The sequence below is a fragment of the Vidua chalybeata genome, chromosome 1 (genome assembly GCF_026979565.1).
Source record: "Vidua chalybeata isolate OUT-0048 chromosome 1, bVidCha1 merged haplotype, whole genome shotgun sequence".
Lineage (NCBI taxonomy): Eukaryota > Metazoa > Chordata > Aves > Passeriformes > Viduidae > Vidua > Vidua chalybeata.
The window spans coordinates 120,046,063-120,067,030 of record NC_071530.1 but is presented as its reverse complement, the minus strand read 5'-3'; the positions used below and the strand labels follow the sequence as shown (position 1 = coordinate 120,067,030).

At 37.7% G+C, this 20,968-nt stretch overlaps 1 protein-coding gene across 2 annotated transcripts in view; it reads left to right on the top strand.

The window, feature by feature from the left end:
• The window catches only part of NCOA2 (nuclear receptor coactivator 2), a 187,418-nt gene that overhangs the window by 133,816 nt on the left and 32,634 nt on the right, over positions 1-20,968 (top strand). For both annotated transcript variants that reach the window (XM_053940986.1, XM_053940996.1), the window contains 7 exons: positions 2,575-2,678; positions 6,748-6,925; positions 7,862-8,047; positions 8,931-9,032; positions 9,129-9,269; positions 12,612-12,759; positions 14,855-16,124. In XM_053940986.1, the coding sequence (XP_053796961.1) occupies positions 2,575-2,678; positions 6,748-6,925; positions 7,862-8,047; positions 8,931-9,032; positions 9,129-9,269; positions 12,612-12,759; positions 14,855-16,124 (2,129 nt within the window). The remainder of the gene's footprint in view (positions 1-2,574; positions 2,679-6,747; positions 6,926-7,861; positions 8,048-8,930; positions 9,033-9,128; positions 9,270-12,611; positions 12,760-14,854; positions 16,125-20,968) is intronic.

The window sequence follows — 20,968 nt, the reverse complement described above, 5'->3', positions numbered from 1 at the left end:
TCTGGGAAAAGCGGGTAGGTAACGTTCAAGTATAAATAGGATTTTCATATTTTCTCCGTTCATTACACTTTTTCCTTGAGAAAGCACTGAGTTTATTGATTCTACAAAGATGTTGGGCTCTCTGAGGAAAAGAGTGTAAAAGAGAAAAGAAAATGAAGAAGTCAAATGGTTGTGAAGGACAGCTGGTGATGAAGCAGAAGTAGTCAGGGATCAAACAATCAAAATGGAGAAAAGAGGGAAGTGGATAGGAAAGCAGCACTCTCAGGAACTGGATATGAGGTTTGAGAGATCCTTGGTCTGACCTGGTATTGCAGCTTCTGTGCTGATTACTACTATAATAATTTAAAATGTCCTCTTTTTCCTTTGTGTAAAACCTCATCAGTGTGCGTGAAAGAAAACAATTGTTTTTATCAATGTATAAACTCCATGGTTGTAAGAATGAAAAAATCCGCAGCAAATATTTTGTATTATGCAAAACATTATCAGTAAAAGTAGTCTCTAAACTGGTTACATGAGGAAACTGTAATTAATGTGCTTTCACACCGTTGTTGGATCATATCTGTAGCCCCTCCATTTCGGGCTCCTAGAGAGTAATCCCATGTTCTCCCATAATCAAGATGGTATCAATGGCTGAAGCAGTGGTCAAATAAGAGCAAGAAGCTGGTATCCCTGTCCATTCTAATATTTTGCAATGTGAAAATAAGAGATCACTTCATGCTAGCAGGAACAGATGGGAAACAGATATCATCACTGGTTTTATTAAAAGCTCAACTCTATTTTTAGAGTTCTTTTAGAATTTTTAGAACGTGTTTTCAGTTTCGTATATCATATGGTGCCAACTCTGCTGTGTTGTAGCATGGGGAGGATTGTTCAATTGTTTTTCTGTTACACCTAATTTCTGCTTTTTGCCAAAACAAGAAAGGTAAGGAAAAAAAAAATAAAACCCACCCCTAGTCTAAACCAGAGATACTAATTTTGTGTCCTCGTGAGTTCAAGTGGCAGAGGAAATGTTAATAGTTATTTCTAGTGAATGTATTTCTATCATACTATGCTAATCAGAGTGATTTAAAATTAGTCCGTTTGCTGCAACTCCATCTTCAGAGCAATTTGCTAAATCTTTATTCACGATGGTGTTGTATAGTCTATAACACCTAAGAAGACAGCTAAAATTTTTGTGACTCTTAATGAAAGCAGGAAACCATAGAAATCTAGGATGAGACAGCTCAAATGACCAAAGCCTTATTGCCAGTGGGTGATCGCTGACAGGAGAACACCCAGGGCTTCACAAAAGCAGCTCCTTTACTCCATGTCTGAGCAGCACATATTCACACTGACCTTAAAACCTGTGCCAAGGAAATTCAGAATAACTTTACCTGCGTTATTGCAGATTTACAGGTAGTGGAAAATACTGTATACTTGGATACATTTTAATTTGCATGATGGATGCTTTAATTTTCACTCCCGGTGATTTTCCAAAGGCCCTTTGTTCCATCTGCACGTGGTTCTTTCAGTAATTCCTGCAATGAATGTTCTTCTACGAAGACGTAAATTCTTGTTATAATTTCAGTGTGCTTTCATGTTTAGTAAAATAATCTATTGCATCATACTAAAAAACAAGTATTTTCTAATTGTTTTTAATATTCTAGATTGCAGGATTGCCCTAGCTTTTACATAACTGCTGCTTGAAAAATAGTAAAATAATGTTTTGAGTATAGAACTAACAACAAAAAGTAACTACTTTCATTAATTTACAATGTACAATATGCATTGGAGTATGTATTTTACATAATAGTTTCATTACTTTTATTAATTCATCCGTAAACAAAAATATCATTCTTGAAATAGAAGAATTAATATAGTTCATTTCTTGATAGGAATTATAAACCCACTAGGTTTGAAAGTTCTGTGAATATCCCTTGCATGTGGAGTTGGGTATAACCTGCTATGCTGTATACAACACATTTTAACGTATGGCATTATGTTCCAGGAACCTGAAATCGTTATTTTCTTGCCTGTAATTTTCAAATGCAGCACTTGAAATTTTATGTAGTTCTAATAATATATTGGTAAATAAGGCGGTATGAAAATTACGTGATAGTAAGAATGTGGGTGGAGACATGGGAGCAGAACTGAGGCCGCTGTTTCTCAGTACTGAAACCGTAGATTGTGGACTTATGTTTTTCCTTCTAAATATAGCGGTCATGGAAAAGCTCTGCAGCTGTAAGCTTTGCGTGCTCTTTTAGATCAGTCTTTGACTACACCTTGATCCTAGTTTTTGCCCACTGCACCTTCATAAAGAGCCCTTGTCTTTGCCCAATGTTAGGCTCTGTAGTTTGGTGAAATGTCTAGCAGAGAAACGTGAGAAATTATTTCATTTGTGTCATAAGACCTGAAAGCTGAGAAGCAAATAGGCTAGCTATGCTTCCGTTGAATCATTATGGGAGACTGTCTAATCTCATTTTCAGAACTGTTGCACTGTAAGCATTTCACAGCTCTTCTCAATACTCTGTGGGCTCTTGGTGTATCAGTGAGATCAGAGTGCTGTCGCTTAACACATGGTATTCTCTCTTGCAGAAAAAGCAGCAGCAGCTAATGAAGATGAAGTGCAAAAAGCAGATGTATCGTCTACAGGTCAGAGTGTTATCGACAAGGATGCACTTGGACCAATGATGCTTGAGGTAAAGAGCACAAAATTCCTGTATTTAGGGCAGTTCTGCTAGGATGAATGAAATGAAAAGGTGTAGTCAGAGGTCACTGTAAAGGAATGGTCAAGAGAGACAAGCCATCGTGGCTACTTGGGATTATGTCATTAAAGAGTAAGCAGCATATTTATTTCTCTTGCATTCAGTGATGAAACTCTCTTTAACTTGAAGACGGGAGAGGCACAGAGAGTTCTGTTTCTTTGTAGCACACACAGCTTGAGGGGCTTCAGCTGATAGCAAGTCTTGGGTGTCTGCTTGTGCATGTTTTATTTTTTCTGAACCACAACAGCTGTGGAAGACCTGTTGCACTTAACCATTGAATAACGTATACTGTAGTATACAAATGAATAATATTCCTCTAAAACTGCATGTCATTGCTATACTGCTTTAATATTTTATCATTTCAGTGCTTGAAGCAGGATTCTTCCCTCTAGAATATGAAAGTAATCTAGGAGAGATTTTCAAGATGTGTATTTCAGTTTGTTCAGTTAAGATTTCTGTCTGATTTTAGCTGTTACTTTGATACCCCAAAAAGCTGTATGATTCAAACCTAGCTTCCAAATGTGTGTTAGCAGTAATGTTGGGTAGGTATGTTACCGGGGATCCTCATGTCATGTACACTACTGCCTTATCTGCTTAAACTCACTTGCAGACTGTTTATTCCCATCCTGTTCTGACTGTGGACTTTATCTGTAAGGAAGAATAAATGTAACTTTAGGTAAAATAAAACACAAACTCTGAATCAAGCTAAAATTTTGGCAGAAGCATAAATATTCTGTCATTTCTGAATGCCTGTATAACAGTTCTAAGTATCTGCTTTATTTTTCATAATTGGTCAAATGAAGACACAGCTTTCTATACTATGCATGAAATAAAGGCTCCAAAATCACACTGCAAAACTTAAGATTAGACATGTTGGAGGCATTGTTCTTTGAAAAGTGGGGTAGCAAATTAATTATTTAATTTAATATTTATTATACATACTCACTGAATTCAATGTTGTTTTTTGCTATTAAACAAGGTTATGCATTCATCTTTTACACTGCTATGTTAAAATTTATCTTTAATTTTCTATTAATTTAATTGTAAGGAGTTGTTTTAATGACAAGGAAAATAATAAGATTATATTTTTCCTGGCTTATCTTTTGTGATTGGCTACTGCAGCAAACATGACATGTAAAATCACCCATTTATTCTGTTTTTCCATTTAATTTAGTTTAGTTTTCCTTTGCATATGAACAATGAAACATTGTGGAAATTAATGAACCGCAGTCCTTTTGCACCAGGAAACTTAAAAAGGACTGAAAGTTGTTGTACAGATACTTTCTTTGTGTCTTTATCACCTTAAGGAAATGCAATTCAGTTATTTAATCTTTACAGAACCCTTTTATACAACCTCTTAAAAAAAAACCCTACCTCTTCTCATTGCCAAATAATAATAAAAATTGCAGTGCCGATGAACAGTTTATTAGTTGATTTGGTTTAGAAATGTATTGTATGTTTTTATTAAAGAATAAAACTGAAGAATCCTCAAAATAATGAGTGTTTCCAGCTGAAGAAAGTGAGTAAAATTCATCAGGCAGCTGCCTCTGAGGAATATTTTAATATATTTCTTGCTTAAAGCATAAAGTTTATAGGAAGAAAGTATGGAAAAACAGTCAAGAGAGAGATGACAACATCTCGAAGAACACAAATGTATTTTCTGTTCCAATATATAATCTAAAATATCTGTTTTCTTGATTTCTCTTTCATCATACTGTCCATTATTTGTTCACCCATTTTCCCAATAGCTCTGAAGAAAAGTTTTTGATTGTGGTGGCTCACATCTGGGAACAGAAGTAGGAAATTACTGCAAAAGTGGAGGCTTCTAAAATATTCAAGTGTCTTGGTGCACTAACTTCCTCAAAAGCCTGCTGCTGCTTACCTGCAAGATTATTTTCTTAAGAGAATAGAAATGAGAGACTGAAATATAAGGCCTTTTGTTACTCTAAGCCCAGATGGCCACGTCTGTGATCAACTCAAGAAACAGCTGTGAGGGAGCAGCACAGAGAGCACTCCTTTGCCAAACAAGTTGCCACTCTAGGAAACAGTAGGGAAAACTGAAGATTATTGTGGGATGCCAGTAACTCTCGTAATCTCTTGCTTGCTCTCTCCACCTTTGAAAGTTTTCTCCTTAGGACTCCAATAAACATCTGTGATAGCTTTGGTTTTGCAGCCCCTGTGAATTAATGTGTCAACAGCTGCCAAGCAGGATGCTTTAGCCAAACCCACACTCTTCTGCCAGCTCTAAATACCGTGGCTTCTATGGTTGGCCAGCTGGAGATTGATGTGGCTAGCATCTTTTTTTTTCTTTAATTAGTATTCAGCAAACTCAGCTCTCTGCTCCAGCTCTTCATAGCCTCACACAGTACAGGTTGCTGTTGTGATGTAGGAAGTACTGAATCAAACAGGCTATGCTTACATTGGCTTTAAATGGTGAAATGCAGCCTAAGACACTAATCCATAACAGAGATACTGATTATTATACTAGAAATTATTATGCTGAAAATTATACTAGAGCCTCAATTTATTAACTGATTTGTAAATCTTTGTTAGTTAAAATAAATACTACTCAGCAGGAAATGTAATGAATGTTAAGAAAATACATATAAAGGCTGGAGCTCACAAAGAAAGTGTATCAACAGGAGGAACCAAAAATTATGAGAAACAAAAAGAAGGCAATAATAAAAAACAATGTCAGAGATTAGAATTTGTGCCAACAGGAGGAAAAAAAGACCTGGTTTATCTTAATTTAGAGGCAGTCAGGGAAAGTATACGCATATACATTTATTTGTGGGTTTTTATGTTTTAATTTTAAAATAGAACAAAGAAAGTGTTTGTCAGCCATTGGCTCAGCTGCTCCTCTTGCCTTGTGCTTTCACTGACCCTCCCCTGGTACAGAATCAATATCTAACTTAGTTTGGGACGAACCTCTGGAGATTGTGTATTCCTACATCCCACTGCAAGCTGGTCTGAGTACAGCAGGTGGCCCAGATCTGAGTCCAGCCAAGATCTGAATATCTCTGGAAGGTGTTCTTGCAGCCTCTTCCCATATCTGACAACCTTCATGGTGCATTTTTTTTTCTTCTATCTCCATGAAATTTTCTGAATTGCAACCTGTGTCTGTTGCATCTGATTCTTCCCATGTGAACCTCAAACCTAGAGCCTGGTTCTGCCTTCTCTTTAGCCTTCTGCTAGGTGACTGAAGGCAGAAGTAAAGTCCATCCTTAGCCTTCTCTTTTATTGTCTGGATTTGCTAACTGCTTAGTAATGTGTGATATTTTAAACATCTCTCTGTAACCAGTGGACAGAAGTGCTTGCTAAGACCAACACATGAGTTGTACAGTATACAAGTCGGTTCAAATCAAAATTGCCTTGTGCTTGCTGTGGCAGCTCCTCCTTGTTCAGACTGTTTTGCAGTGAGCTGTGTTCAGATTTAGTTTGGATATACTTGGTTTTGACCCACAATGAATTGTGGGTGGCCTGTTTTTCTAATTTATTTCTGTCCCTGGAGATACAATAACTAACAGCTCTTCTAGTGATTTCCTGCCAATCCTTAGAGAGGTGAATAAATCAGGCAAAGCTGCAGAAGTCTGTGTAGATTGTTAATTGAATGCTTAGACAAAAAGCTGTGGTGCTTTTTAAGTTTAACTGTATCCCCCCTTTATCTGCTCATATGACATAAAATTAGAGGGATGATATATTTCTACCATCTGCAATCATACTTGCAGATTGTGGGTTTCATTATTTAGCAAGGTGTGTACCTTTCTGTGCTTTTACACTGGTGTCATATAAGTGAGATAGATGCTCAATCTGAAATGCGTCCTTTGCTCTTACAGACAATAATGTAAGAACTGGGATGGATGAGGAAAGATTCAGTTATGTCTTCTGAATGGAGTATTTATTTTCTGTGTATTTTGTTAATCTGATAGTTTGCTATTGTGTTTCTCTCTCTCTCTCTCTCTCTCTCTCTCTCTCTCTGGTTTTCCGTTTTTTTCCCCTTTAGGCCCTAGATGGGTTCTTCTTTGTAGTGAACCCAGAAGGTAATGTTGTGTTTGTTTCTGAGAATGTGACACAGTACCTGAGGTACAACCAAGAAGAGCTGATGAACACAAGCATATACAGCATCCTGCATGTAGGGGACCACAATGAATTTGTCAAAATCCTGCTGCCAAAATCTTTAGGTATATAACTTTTCCTGATACCGTACCATTACTTATTTAACTTTGGTTTTGTAAGTCAGCATTTCAATAACTTAAGTTAATGTCCTGACACTACTTACAGTTTCATCATGTACATTATTTATTTTTAATGTATATATAGACTATGAATGATTAATATTATTCTCAAAAGCATCCTCCACTCTTTTCAAATTCTTCTTTGTTAAAATTGCTCTTAGTAATTCATGTTAGCTGATATTTTTTAATGGATCTCCAGAGTGATCCACTAAAAGCATTAGCTATGTGAACTCTCTGTTAGTTCTCTGTCTAGGCTGCTTGTTCCAAAAATGGCCCAGGAATGGAGAAATATAAATGGAAAATCAGAAACCTCTTTATGTTAGAATTTTTATTTCAATGTTTTTGTTCTCAGCAATACTTACTCTTACCTTTAAAAAACTGTTTTTGTTAGTTGCAGCCATTTTTGGATTCATATTAATATTTCTTTTAATGTCATTGAGTTTTGGAGGAGATGAAAGAAAGAGAAAGTCAATATCGGACTCCTCATTTACTCACAGCACTTTAGAAAGTATTACTCAATTCACTTTAGCATTTTATTACTGTACTTATATACTCTGAAGAAGCAAAAATGTAAATGGCTAAAGTCAATATATTACTGCATTTAGACTTTTATTCTGCTTTTCTACTATGTCATTTTAAGTCGCTTGAAAAAAAAAACATAATAGCTGAACAAATTAGCAGTGCTCTTAAATTCTGTTAATTTTATAAATTACCTAGTTATGTGCTGGTTTGGGCTTTAATGTTAAAATTAAATTGCTGTTGTTGTTATATGAGCTTGTTTCCCAACCGGTTTGTAAAACATCTTGATTAATTTCCTGTGGATAAGCAGCAGAAATGCCTGGTACCAGATTTGTCTCATTATCTGATTTTGCTTTTGCTCAGTGAATGGGGGATCTTGGTCTGGTGACACTCCTAGGCGTAATAGCCATACCTTCAATTGTCGGATGCTGGTAAAACCTCTGGCTGATTCTGAGGAAGGCCATGATAACCAGGAAGCACATCAGAAATATGAAACTATGCAGTGCTTTGCTGTTTCTCAACCAAATTCTTTCAAGGAGGACGGTGAAGGTAATTACCATTTCCAGTTTGTGTAAATGCAATTTCAGAGCAGTTGATAAAGTGACCTCTAAGTCTTAAAATTGGAAAAATTCTTAGGTTGTTTTTATTTTTTTTTAATTTAACTGTAGTTAATTTAGTAATTAAGGTTTTTTTAATTTACCTGTACTTTTGTATTGGCTATGAGAGTATATACTTGCATGCACTTCTTTGTTAAATGAACTGAGAGAAATTCTGTTTACCTCAAAGGGAGGTAAACAAGAGATACCCTAGTTTTATATTGCTGAAATTGTAGGGAAAATGTAGCTGATTAGGGAGAAGGCTTCAAAGGGCAATTTTTTGAATTCTTAGAATTTAAAGACAATCGTGGTTCACCATTTCCTTTACCATTTACTACTTCAGCAGGTAAATTTCCTCAGATTGTTTTGTAAGTATTCAGGTACGTAAAAATGGTTATTGTGAAGGTGAGTTCTCAGGAACAGCAAGCATTTGAGGCAAGTTTAAGAAATTTGTCTTAGAAAGTACAGAGTGGTGAGTGTTGAAGAAATGTGCTCTTTGCGTGTGCAGTATATTCTCTTTTATTACTTACTTCCTGAGTGGTTGAGCTACTACAGGTAAATTCATAAACATGTGCCAATACTTATGGATTGTGGTGGAGTCCTTGTTAATTTTTCTTCTGAAAGAAAACAAACCCACCTTTCCTGTTTTATTTAATGTTTTAGGAAGTAATGAAGATACAAACCCACTGAGTTACGTCTATGTGTTTATTGGTACAAAATCTATTTTTTGGTCTAAATAGATTTAAGAAATGTTTTTAAAGTATTTCTGAAGTCTTTGTGGATGCAAAAGTCTTCCCTTTCCATAAAAATTAAATAAAGTAACATTTTTCTCTAAGATTTGCAGTCTTGCTTGATTTGTGTTGCAAGAAGAGCTCCAATGAAGGAAAGACCACTTCTTCCTTCGTCAGAGAGCTTTACTACACGCCAGGATCTTCAAGGTATTGTGAAATAAGAGTAGAAGTTTTTAATTTTATTTCCTTTTCGTCACTGGAGAAACTGCTATAACAAATACTTTCTAATGTATCTAATATCAGGCAAAATAACTTCATTGGACACAAGTACCATGCGAGCAGCTATGAAACCTGGCTGGGAAGATTTGGTGAGAAGATGCATTCAGAGGTTCCATTCGCAGCATGAGGGAGAAATATCTTTTGCCAAGAGGCATCACCAGGAAGGTTAGTTTTCATACTTTTAGCACTTTATATATTCAACCTATTCAGCCTATTTGCCATTTGTATCTCTAGGTTGTGCTCTCTTTGTTATGCTTTGAGGGAACAATCACCAGCTACTGACAGTCCCTTTCTCAAGCTGTTTTACTTAACACACTCTGATGGGTCTCTAGGGAGGTCTTCAGCATTCTCACTGGTTGTTTCAGCCTTTTTGTTAGAACTTGCTGTCCTGGAGTGTGTTTTAAATCTTCAAAATGTCAAAATAATTTTGGAAGGAAAGACTCTTGCATGTCGTCCACCAAAATGTTCACTGACCATTATTCTTCAAAACCTCAACTCACATCCTGCAGTTCATTGCCTGTATTCCCTTTCTCAACAAAAATCGACTTTTACTGTCACATTTCCTGTGAGAAACATTAAGTGTAAATTCCCAAAGCTGCACCTCTCATACTATTTGGAAACCTACATTGTTGCACTGTATCTAGCTGATAAGTGTTATAGGATATACCACAAGCACTTCTACTCAATCAAGATTATGGCAGGTAAGAAATAGGAAAGTACTGCACTTTGGAATGGTCCCCATGAGATTTCTGTGGTAGTGACTGGGTGGGGATTTTTCATAAAACCTTTATACTTCTAATTCTAGTAACACAGACCCAAATTAATAAAAACAAATAACCCTATCTAGTCCATGGGAAAATAATTTCAAAACCAGTTGGGAATAGCTGGAACATTTCCAGTACAGAAGCATCATTCTTTGGGTTCATGTTTAAAGAACAGGGTTTACAGCTGGCTTGTAACAAATACTTACCATGATCATTAAGCAACAGACATGTCATCTTGGATACGAAGTTGTAACTGGAATATCAAATTATTCCACCAAATACGCACCAACAAAAAAGAGCTTTAGTCATGAGACATTAGTTAAATGTTCTTTAATATGTTCTGCTTTCCTGAAATCTTCAGGTGGTGTTTTAGAAATGTGGGGTCACAGAAATGCTGTGTTATTTTAGATAGCAGTTTTTGGGGGTATATACAGTAGAAGTGCTAAAAATTCACAGCCTTGTGCTGTGATTTCAGACAGAACTGAAGAAGGCAGTATGCAATTAAAGTTACCCCAGGAGTTTAGAGAGCAGTTGCAGGTAAGGACCCATTTGTGCCAGAGATGATTTAGGGGTATGTGTTATGGCATCCTAGCACTTTATTTCAGTCTTCTTGAAGTTATGCCTGACCAAATTAGCAGCTGCTACACTGGGTCCTAAGGTTTGAATGAGACCTCTCTTAATCTTTCTATGAAGTGGTGAAAATGTAAGTGTTTTGGAGTTTACACTGTATCATTTTGCAGTTGTGGCTTAGGATCATCATGTAAATTGTAGAATTAATCTAAATGAGAGGGCACTTTTCTTCTTGTCAAAGTGGAAAGAGTGAGTGGTAAGAGGAGGAAAAACCTCTGAAATTACTTTCCTACAAATGATGCAGCACTGAAGAGGAATAATGGCTGAAATATTTCGCTCCCCTGCCCTGCAGTATGGAGAAGAAAAACAAGTCATATCTTGGGCTTTGTGCTTGCAGTTTTCAAGTCATTGTGGTTTGAGAATGGAAGCAAAGAAAGTAATGATCTCCTGCATGTAATCCAGCATTACAGTGTGAAAAAAATGCAGCATTAGCTTGATATACAATAAAAAACATGCTTTAAAATTATCTCTCAGTGTAAAATGCAGAATATATGGTAAGTTGTTATTGGCCACAGTCAGAAAAATAGCATTTCCTCAAGAGGAATATGGAAACATTCTTGTTTGCTTAAAGAATTAGTTTGGAAAATGATTTAAGTAGAGATTTCACTTGTATCCTGTTGGCATTGAGTACTGGAATTTCCTGATGTGGTATATGCTAAAGTTAAGAGCTTTGGACCTTCTGGTGCCCAAAGGTTAAACTGAAACAATGACATACCTAACAGTGAAATTTTGTTTTGTATTGTTTCACTGTTGTAGGTTTTTGTTTTTCGTTACATTTTTACTCTGAAAAACCCCTTCTGGTTGTTTAAATTGTGCTTCCTGTTTTCTCACTGCTTAGATAATACTTTGCAACCTTGCAGAACAATATATAACAGTGGGGGACAGGGAAGGAAAGCAATCGTAACCAGTCTTGCAAGGCTGAAAATGTGGCAGCTCTGTAGACCAGAAAAATAAAAGCCACACTTGGAAAACCACGTCATTTCATTACAACAGGAAATATTAAAAGACTAGCAATGAAATGAAGATCACATGATGTTAGTAATTTTTAAATATAAAGAAGAGAGAAAGAACCCCACAGAAAATATATACGTATGAAAAAAACAAGAAATTAAATTGTTTGTAGTGCTTAATTCCTATCTTTTCCATAAATGATTATATGAATTTTTTTAAGTATTTTACTTCTCTCATGTCTGTCTGCAATCCTAATGTGATTGCTTTTGGACTAGAAATTGTAAGTGACCGCACTTGTTTCATTGATGGCGGAGAGTGAACAGTCAAATAAATGTTTGGGAGATTTGCTTTTCCATAACATGTTTTAATTTTTCATTGAAGAAGTGTCACAGGGGAGTATGGAAGTTAGAGAACTGAATTTGTTGAAGTTCAGGTTTACATTAAAAACTTAAAGGGCTGCAGAATGTGTACAGTGAAGTAAACCCCAAACCTGAAATGCAGTCAACACTGAGAAGGGGTAGCAGAGCCCCAGTTTTGATTTAGGTAATTTTATTTTTAATTTTTTTGAGCTGTATATATATATATATTTTGTATTTGTTCTTTTAGAAGTAAAATTACTCTTTCCAATTCTCATTCCTCATGTTCTCATGTTCTCATATAAGAGTTTATGCATTTTTTAAATTAAAGAATTACTGAGAGTAACTCTTGCAAGACAATTTAGGCAGGCAATAAGGAGAAGAATATACAGGCTAATGGAAACACATGATCTAAAAAATAAGGACATTTATATTAAATCATCAAGGTGTAGGTGGTACAATGAAAAAGTGTTTCAGGAATAAAAGGAATTAGACACATATTTGATGAAAAGTGAAACGGACATCAAGAATTTCCTGTCTGCTCCTGAAATACATTCTATTTCATAGTATCTTCCTGTTATTGCTGTCACTCCTTACAGATTTTCATTTGATCACCTACAGCATGTGGGATCCTTTTTTTCTTTGTACGCATTGCATCTATTTCTTTTCAAAATGCTCTTTTTGTTTGTTTTGCTTAATTAGCACTGCATCTGCAGTATCGGTGCTGAGCATCAGATGTTGAGCAGCTGAGCTACCTGCCCTGCAGTTTCTCATTAGTTTACCTGTGTTGTTGTGCTTGCTTGCAGTGCTGAGGCAGGGGCTGGCCTTCAGCCCTGTTTATCGCTTTTCCCTGTCGGATGGCACCATCGTCTCTGCCCAAACGAAGAGCAAGCTCATCCGTTCTCAGACGACCAGTGAACCTCAGCTTGTAATCTCCTTGCATATGCTTCACAGGTAAGGCCACTTCCTTACATCCACACTCTGCTAAGAGTCATGCAAAGTGCAAGGTTGCCAAAGCAAATAGATTGTTTAAGGCTGATTAAAGATTTCAGTTGACCCAGAACTGATATCATGGAAACAAAGCAAGATTTTGAAATCAACGCTTGTAGCAGGAAAAGACTGTAAGATTATTTCAGAATTTTAAAATGGCATGCTGGATTTTCAATGCCATGTTCTTACTTTCAGTGTTTTAATTTCCTGTATTTTGCATAGTAGATACAAGAAACTTTCCAACTGTAATTAAACCTAGAAAACGTAGAATTCTTGTTGTTCACATTCTGGTATTGGTTCTGATTCTTCTTAAAAGAACATGTTATGATTACTAGGACTGCACTTAAAGTGTTATTTAATCTTTTTATTCCCTTTATGCCTTGTCTTTTCTGGTGCTTGGCTTAGTGGCTCTCATATGACCAATCCTAAGAAGTGTCACTGCAGTTAGTTCAGGGTTTTTTCCAAAAAGTACAGCCAATAATATGCTAAAGTCAGGGTTGAGTAATCACTGACATCAGAACTTCAACATACAATTTTTATTAAGTCATTGCATGTCCTGGTGTATTTGTATCAGATTTTGTTTCTGGCTTTATTCCCAATCCTCTGTATCATTTTTCTTGAGAGAAAAAAAACAGTGCTAAACATAATTATAACTGAAACCATATTATAGAAATTGTAGATTGATCTGACCAAAAGCTGTCTGCAATTTGTTTTCTTTGGATTGCTGAATAGACCTAATATTTTATTAAGTGCCAAATATTAAATTTTAAAAAGCAAGCACTAATAATTTTAAATGGTACTCATAAATTTTCTTGCACTTTTTTTAGCAGAGTGCCGGTACTACTGTATTTGTAATAAGATTTTTAAAATACCCGTTTTTTATAGTTAATGTTTTACACCTTTGCACCTAAGGTAACCAATACAGAATAAGAAGATTCACTACTCTGTATTCTTCAATTACTTCACTACTCATGCTTTAGCAAAACAGAAGTTTATCTGCACTTACTTATACTGTGCAAATAGGAATGGTTTTTGTCTCATGGAGAATGCATATTAAGAATGTTCCATTTGCATTTGGTTTTGGAAGACCAGAGTTGATTTGATTTTTTTTTGGTCAGAATCTCTTTTTTTTTCCTTTCTAACCTACCTGATTCTGTCTCTTTTGTAGCTTTTAGCATTTGGGAATATATCTGATTTTTCTAATTTAAGTTTTAGCACAGAATAAAAAGTGTATTACATCCTCCCATAAACTAATTTAAATCTACTGAGGAAAAGAAAAGTGACCTTCAGGTGCTCTCACAAGAGCTTTTTCTGTGTGTGTGTGTCTCTCTCTTCTGTTTCTTCTGTCTTGTGGCTTACATCTCTAAAATATGAGTTTCAGCTCCTGTGTATGTGGTTTGTTTTCTTCTCCCCTTTTCCTAAATGCCTGTGCAGGACTGGATTGCTAACAGACTGTTCTCATTCTGAACAAGTATCCAGTAGTTCCCTTGGCTCACAGGCTGTTTTGGAACAGTATTGAAATAATCTGGCAGTGTAAAAATGTGACTTTTTCAACTTTCTTTTCACTATGAACTTGGTGGGCAAATAGCCCACTCTAGCCTTGTGGTGGGGCTAACTTAGAGAAATTCAAAACTCCAGCAAACAGCTGTCCACAGCTGTCTTGTAAAACATGTATTTGTTGGGTCTTATGTTTCAGATGAGATTTGTTTCAGTTCTAGAAGTTAGCTCTTGCCAAATTGTAGAGGAGAGATGCATTAAAGGGAGTGTGAAATTGTAACCTATCAGCATTTCTAGTGACTGTCATTTAAATGAGGTTTAATTTTGTTTTTCCTCTCTTTCATTGTTTTCTAATGAGGTACTGAAAAGCCATACTGTTAATGTTCAGCCCCGTTGAGAGTTGCATATCACTTTTGTCAAATTGTTGATTTGTTTTTGATTGTAGGGGTTTTGTGTTATTTTAAAGTGAGGTTTGGGGTTTTGCTTCTTTTTCCGTAATGTAATTGCAAGTTGGCCACTGTCATTTAGCTAACAGGCTGTTTTTCTTCCTCTTGCCACATAGAGAGCAGAATGTCTGTGGAATGAATCAGGATTTGACTGGACAAGGAATGGGGAAGATACTGAACCCAATTAGTTCCAGCAGCCCTGCCCATCAGGCCATGTGCAGTGGGAACCCAGGTCAGGATATGACCATCAGTAGCAATATAAATTTTGCCATAAATGGCCCAAAGGAGCAAGTGGGCATGCCAGCAGGCAGGTTTGGTGGTTCAGGGGGAATGAACCATGTGTCGAGCATACAAGCATCCACTCCTCAGGGTAGTAACTATGCACTAAAAATGAATAGCCCCTCACAAAGCAGCCCTGGAATGAACCCAGGGCAGCCAAACTCTATGCTTTCCCCAAGGCATCGTGTGAGCCCTGGAGTGGCAGGAAGTCCTCGCATCCCACCCAGTCAGTTCTCCCCTGCAGGAAGCTTACATTCACCTGTGGGAGTCTGCAGCAGCACAGGAAATAGCCATAACTACACCAACAGTTCCCTGAACGCACTTCAGGCCCTCAGCGAGGGCCACGGCGTTTCTCTAGGATCGTCGTTGGCTTCACCTGACCTAAAAATGGGAAATTTACAAAATTCCCCTGTGAATATGAATCCTCCCCAGCTAAGCAAAATGGGAAGCCTGGACTCTAAAGACTGCTTTGGAATATATGGGGAGCAATCAGAAGGTACAACTGGACAAGCAGAGAGCAGCTGCCATTCAGGAGAACAGAAAGACAACAGCGATAGCAACATGCCGCCGGTTGTCAGTGGCGAGAGACCTGATGGACAGAATAAACTGCACGACGGAAAAAGCCAGACAAAGCTCTTACAATTGCTGACCACCAAATCAGATCAGATGGAGCCTTCACCTTTGTCCAGTACCATGGGAGACATTAGCAAGGACTCCACGGGAGGGTTGCCTGGGTCTGGTTCAGCACACGGAACCTCGCTCAAGGAGAAGCATAAAATTTTGCACAGACTATTGCAGGACAGTAGTTCTCCTGTAGATTTGGCCAAGCTCACAGCAGAGGCCACAGGCAAAGAACTGAACCAGGAGTCCAGTAGCACAGCTCCTGGTTCAGAGGTGACTGTTAAACAGGAGCCAGCAAGTCCTAAGAAGAATAATAATGCACTACTTCGCTACTTGCTAGATAAAGATGATACTAAAGATATTGGTTTACCAGACATACCCCCAAAACTGGAGCGGTTGGACAGTAAGACAGACCCTTCCGGTAGCACAAAGTTAATACCTATGAGGACGGAAAAAGAAGAGATAAGCTTTGAGCCTAATGAACAGGTAAGCTAATTTTTGCATTATGTGTGAATGACTTGTTCCAGGCCTGCATTCCTGCCATCTGACCTCCACTAATAGTAGCATCCTGGCACTTCAGGAGGCTGTTACCTGTCTTTTGAAATTCAGCCTTCGCTCAGTTTCCCAGTGGGTGTTACTAAGTTGTGATGATCACACTGTGTAAAAGCACAGGCTCTGCCTGGGAGGAGATGGATAATGGAGGATGCCTTTCCCAGATGGCAAAGAGAAAATACTCGTGACTTTTGGTTAGTGCTACCTAATTGACAGCTTTTCCCACAGGCTGAGGTTGAACTGCTGTTGTGCTTGCTGAATGGGTCCTTGACCTAGCCCAGCATAGCAAGCTACACTCCTCCCATGGAAAACAGGTTCATGCTCAAGAACAGGAGTTGTTTGAAAGGGCTGATAACAACTTTGTGTTACTGGTCTTTGTACTATGCTTGACCTGCAAATTAAAATCAAAGCAAATCAAGTTCTGTGCCAGTTTGGAGGTTTTGATGGTGTTTTCTTTTAGTCTTAAAAATTCTTTATATTCAGCCTCAAGTTTCTGTGAAAGATTAATAATTCAGTGCAGGGATCATGTCTCCTCGTGCAAGGTTATCTGCATTGAATTTTGCATTCAGAATTTCTTTGCTTTCTGCGCAAGATCACTTGTTGCTGTGCTGCCCAACACAGTAATAAATTGTATATTGTTGGGACCTATGCTAAGAAGTGTTATGTCACTGGCTTTCATGCAGAATTCACTTTCCAAAAGCACCAGGTCCACATCACCCGGAGTGCTCCAGTTTTCAGAGCTTTGCAAGAAAAAGGGACACAGTGAAAGCAATCTGATATTTCAATGTTACTGTTTATATTATTTATAAATGGGTAATTACAATATCAATTTTAGTATAAAGCATTTTCCGAGAAGATTGTAACTAGCTGGAGTTAATGATCCTTAGATTTGTCCTACACTATCAAATCTCCCAGCTGGTCGTTAATGCCTAGGCAGCCCTGTGTGTGAATCCTTAGTTTGTAAATCATGATCAGATCACATACAATGCAAGTGTTCCTGTGTCTAATTCACAGCCATATCCTTAATTTTAAAAATTGTGTATATTTTCTAATGTGCAGACTAGGTTTGAGCTTGTTTATTTTTTTAACCTATTGTATCTTTTTATTATGTGTGTATAAAGACATTCTTGTTTATATTTTCTATATTGTATTGTGAGGCTGAAGAGGGATAGACGACATTTTCTTAGCCCTGAGACACAACATTGGATTATTATTTTTTTTATTTGCCCTTTTGGCAGTCTATAACTAGTAGACAGTTCTTTCAACAGTGGTCATAACCACAAAACATAGAGGCCAAATGTGCCGCTCCAGTGTAGATGCAGCATTGTTAAAATCTCAGTTATCCAGGCAACTCCTAAGGTTACTTTGCTGCTTTTGTTTCAACAAAATTTGACAACTATTGCCACTATGTAGGAGCAATTGTGGTTTTTCAATCCTTCCCACATTTTAGGGGAAACCAAGCCAAATTGTACTAATTTCTCCTCACTGAAATTTGCGCTGATTTATCCTCAAGCCTGGATGTTAGTTTAGTTCTCAATAGAAGCCTGTATTTTGTAGTGTCTGTAGAGGTAGGGTTTAGATTCTCTGTGAGAACTTATGGTTCATTAGGCTAGAAAAATACAGATATCAAGAAATTCACAGCTAAACTGGAAAGAATGGTGCATTTTTAAAATGTCTGATAGATTTCAGTTCCTAGTTCAGATCCTACACATTGAAGTCAGTACTAGATTGAAAGCAGAGATCTTCAATCCTCCAAATTAGGTACTCGACAAGAATGTAAAATTTGGTAATCACAAAAAAATCTGTGCCCTTCATCCATAGATCAAAATCATGGCCTTCAGATGGTTTGTTCCCCAAGAATTAAATTGCTAAAATAATTAAAATTTTCTCTTTCATGATCGCTGTGGAGTACACAAGAAACAGTTTAGCTTATGAACCAATTCTCAGAGAGCAGGTTCTGTCCCCTCCAGAACTTTGTTGTCTAGTCCAAGGTAGACCTACAAACTCTTTTTATTGCTGATGGAAACACACAAAAATACTTTTTTTTAATCCTAATGTGTGTCTAAAACAGATGAGGTAAGCTGTTCTTTTCTGGTGTTCCCATTGACAAGTGGTAGCACATGTGAACAGTTTAAACTAGCTGCTTTACTTTTCCATAGGCAACTTTCACCCTAAATGTAAACGTGAGTCTAACTATAAAACCAGCTTTCAAGAAAGAGACTTCAGTGTCTACAAGCATTGCCAACCTCAAGGAGTTGAAAATCAGGTCTCCTGAAGGATGAACTTCGTAAAGTGAATGGTCTATTCAGTTTTTATTTTTAGGCTTTATGATTCTGAGGCAGGGGAGGGATTTGAGGGGGTTGAAGTGCGGGCTGTGGATGTATTGCCTTTTCTTAAAATTTGAAGACAGAGTTTGTCTTCCAGGAGAGAGAGAACCGGAGGTACAGAAAGGTCTGGGAGCTGGGTTTGTTCAGAAAACCACAAAGCAGTGCAGGAGTTGTAATAAAGTGGTAAGGGCTTCCTCAGCTCCAAGGTGTGGAGCAGTCAGTCTTGTCATTGTGATTGAAGACTGCTGGATAATGACAGAAGGGCTTTTGTTGCTCTTGTTGGTTGTAAACAGAACTTTAAAACCCACTTAAAATGCAATGAAACCTGGGGCTGAATAAACAGAAGTCCAGCATGGAGTAAGGAGAGGAAATGGTGGGGAATATAGAATAATGTAAGTGTTTAACTGTCTGAAGGCCAGGCCTTTAAACAAATAACCACTTTACCCCAATTATAAAATCACCAAAAATATTTAGCATCAAAACTCTTCAGCTTTGGAAGATGGTCTCCCACAGGAAGTGCTCATTGCCTAAATTTAGATCAAAGCTGGAACTATTTAGTACAAGACTAGAACACAGATTCTTGAGCTAAATTCTTCCATCCTCCTGCATCCTTCCCCCTCCTTCTTCCTCCCATATGTAAAAATTAGCCATGTGCTTGTGTTACCTATTTTGCAGGTTTATTTAAAACTTCTTCTCCCTGAGGAATGTTGTATTTTTAAGTAATTAGTCACTGGAGTGTGCAGTTTCTCTGGAAACTGCAGCAGAGCAGCAGTGGGATGGCCTCTGCAAGGGAGTAGAGTGTGTTGGGAGGCAACAGAGCCATTGCGTTTTCTCCTTTTACTTTTGGTGTGACTTTCTGAGCAGGAAATGCTTTGAAGTGCACCACTGTACTAAAAATAGCAGTCTTCTAGGTAGTGTGTTTAAACATACTCTTCTGCAGAGAGCAGCAACTGACAGGAAGCCTTTCTCAAATGGCAGAGAAAATTTCCAGCCCTGCCGTACCTTTTTCCCTTCCTTGGTGGGATGATGGTATCAGGCTTTATTAGGCCGATTGCTGTTCCAGTTACGGCAGCTGTAGGGGAGGGGACGAAAGAGGGACCTGCTGAGGACACCCAGCAGGGTTTTTCACAGCACCAACCGTAGTAGGGCTGCTGCTGTCAAGCACCACGAGTTCTCATATGGTTCACCACTGTTAGAAAGGGAAGAGAGTGTCCCTCAACAGTAAACCTGCCTTCTCCTGCTCTCCCTGACTGTCCACTGCCAGGACTGTCTACACTGCCCTGTAGTAATCAGGAGGTGGTCGGATGTGGCAAGGACTGACTGATAGCTTGGAGGGGAAGGAGAGTGAAAGTACAGGAGAACATTAGAGAAACATCATGACCAATGTTAGATATTGCCTTGCTAGAGTAGCTTGTTCTCTGAGAAATCACCTGGGGGAGCGTGGAACAAAATCCTAATCTCCACAAGTGTACTCTCCTCTTTTTTGCTCAGTAGACCATAAAGACAGCCTGTTTGACAGGGACTTTGCAATGCAACAGTCTGCACAAATGCTGTTCCAGAAATCATCTCAAGTATGTACATTTTTGTCCTAAAACTCAGAAACTCCTCACATACTTTTATCAACTCTGCTGTGCTCAGGCTTTAGTGGAAACCAGTATCTTCCCAATACTAACATATTTTCTCTACACATGTCACTCATCTTTAAAAAACCTATTTCTGGTTTAATAGTCCAGAATCTATTAAGTTCATGAGGAACATTTGTTTCTTCTTGAAATTCTATTAAAACCTTAGAATGGGGATTCCATTTTCTGAATGTCTTTCAATTAGAGTTCTGCTTTCAAATGTTAGTCATAGAATAGCTTGATAATTTAATAGGATTTCTAGCCAATTTTATGTTTATTGCAGTTACCAGGGAGAAAAATACTGTACTGGTTCCACTTCTCATTTCCTTTTCCCTTCTTTTCATAATCCTTTAATTTATTGCCAGTTTGGAGCAAGGATTTGATTTCATTTGCCTCTTATGGTCAAATGCTTTGCCCGTACTTCTGAAGTAGAAGATGAGCTAAACTTCAAATTTATGCAAGTCAGGTTTAGTTTCAAGTCGTGTCCCCACCAAAAGACATCCTGTTGTAAGTCCTTAGAATACAGGGCCACAGCACAAGCCATGAGCATTGCCCATGGCAGGAAGGAGATTTCCGGAGACTTGAGTATCTTATCCAGTCCTTCACAATCCATGGAAGCTAGGCTTTGAAACAGCAACTTTTCTAAACCAAACTTCATGTTGAGGTGCAGCTGCCTTTCAGTACAGTGGAAGAAATTCTGTAAGCTCTTAAGTTTGAGATTCTGTAAGACTCTTAAGTCTCTGTATTTCTCTATATGACGGTATAAAATAAGTACTTTTTCAAATGCAAAAATATCCCTGAGAATTATTTGTTTTACACTTTCTGGCAC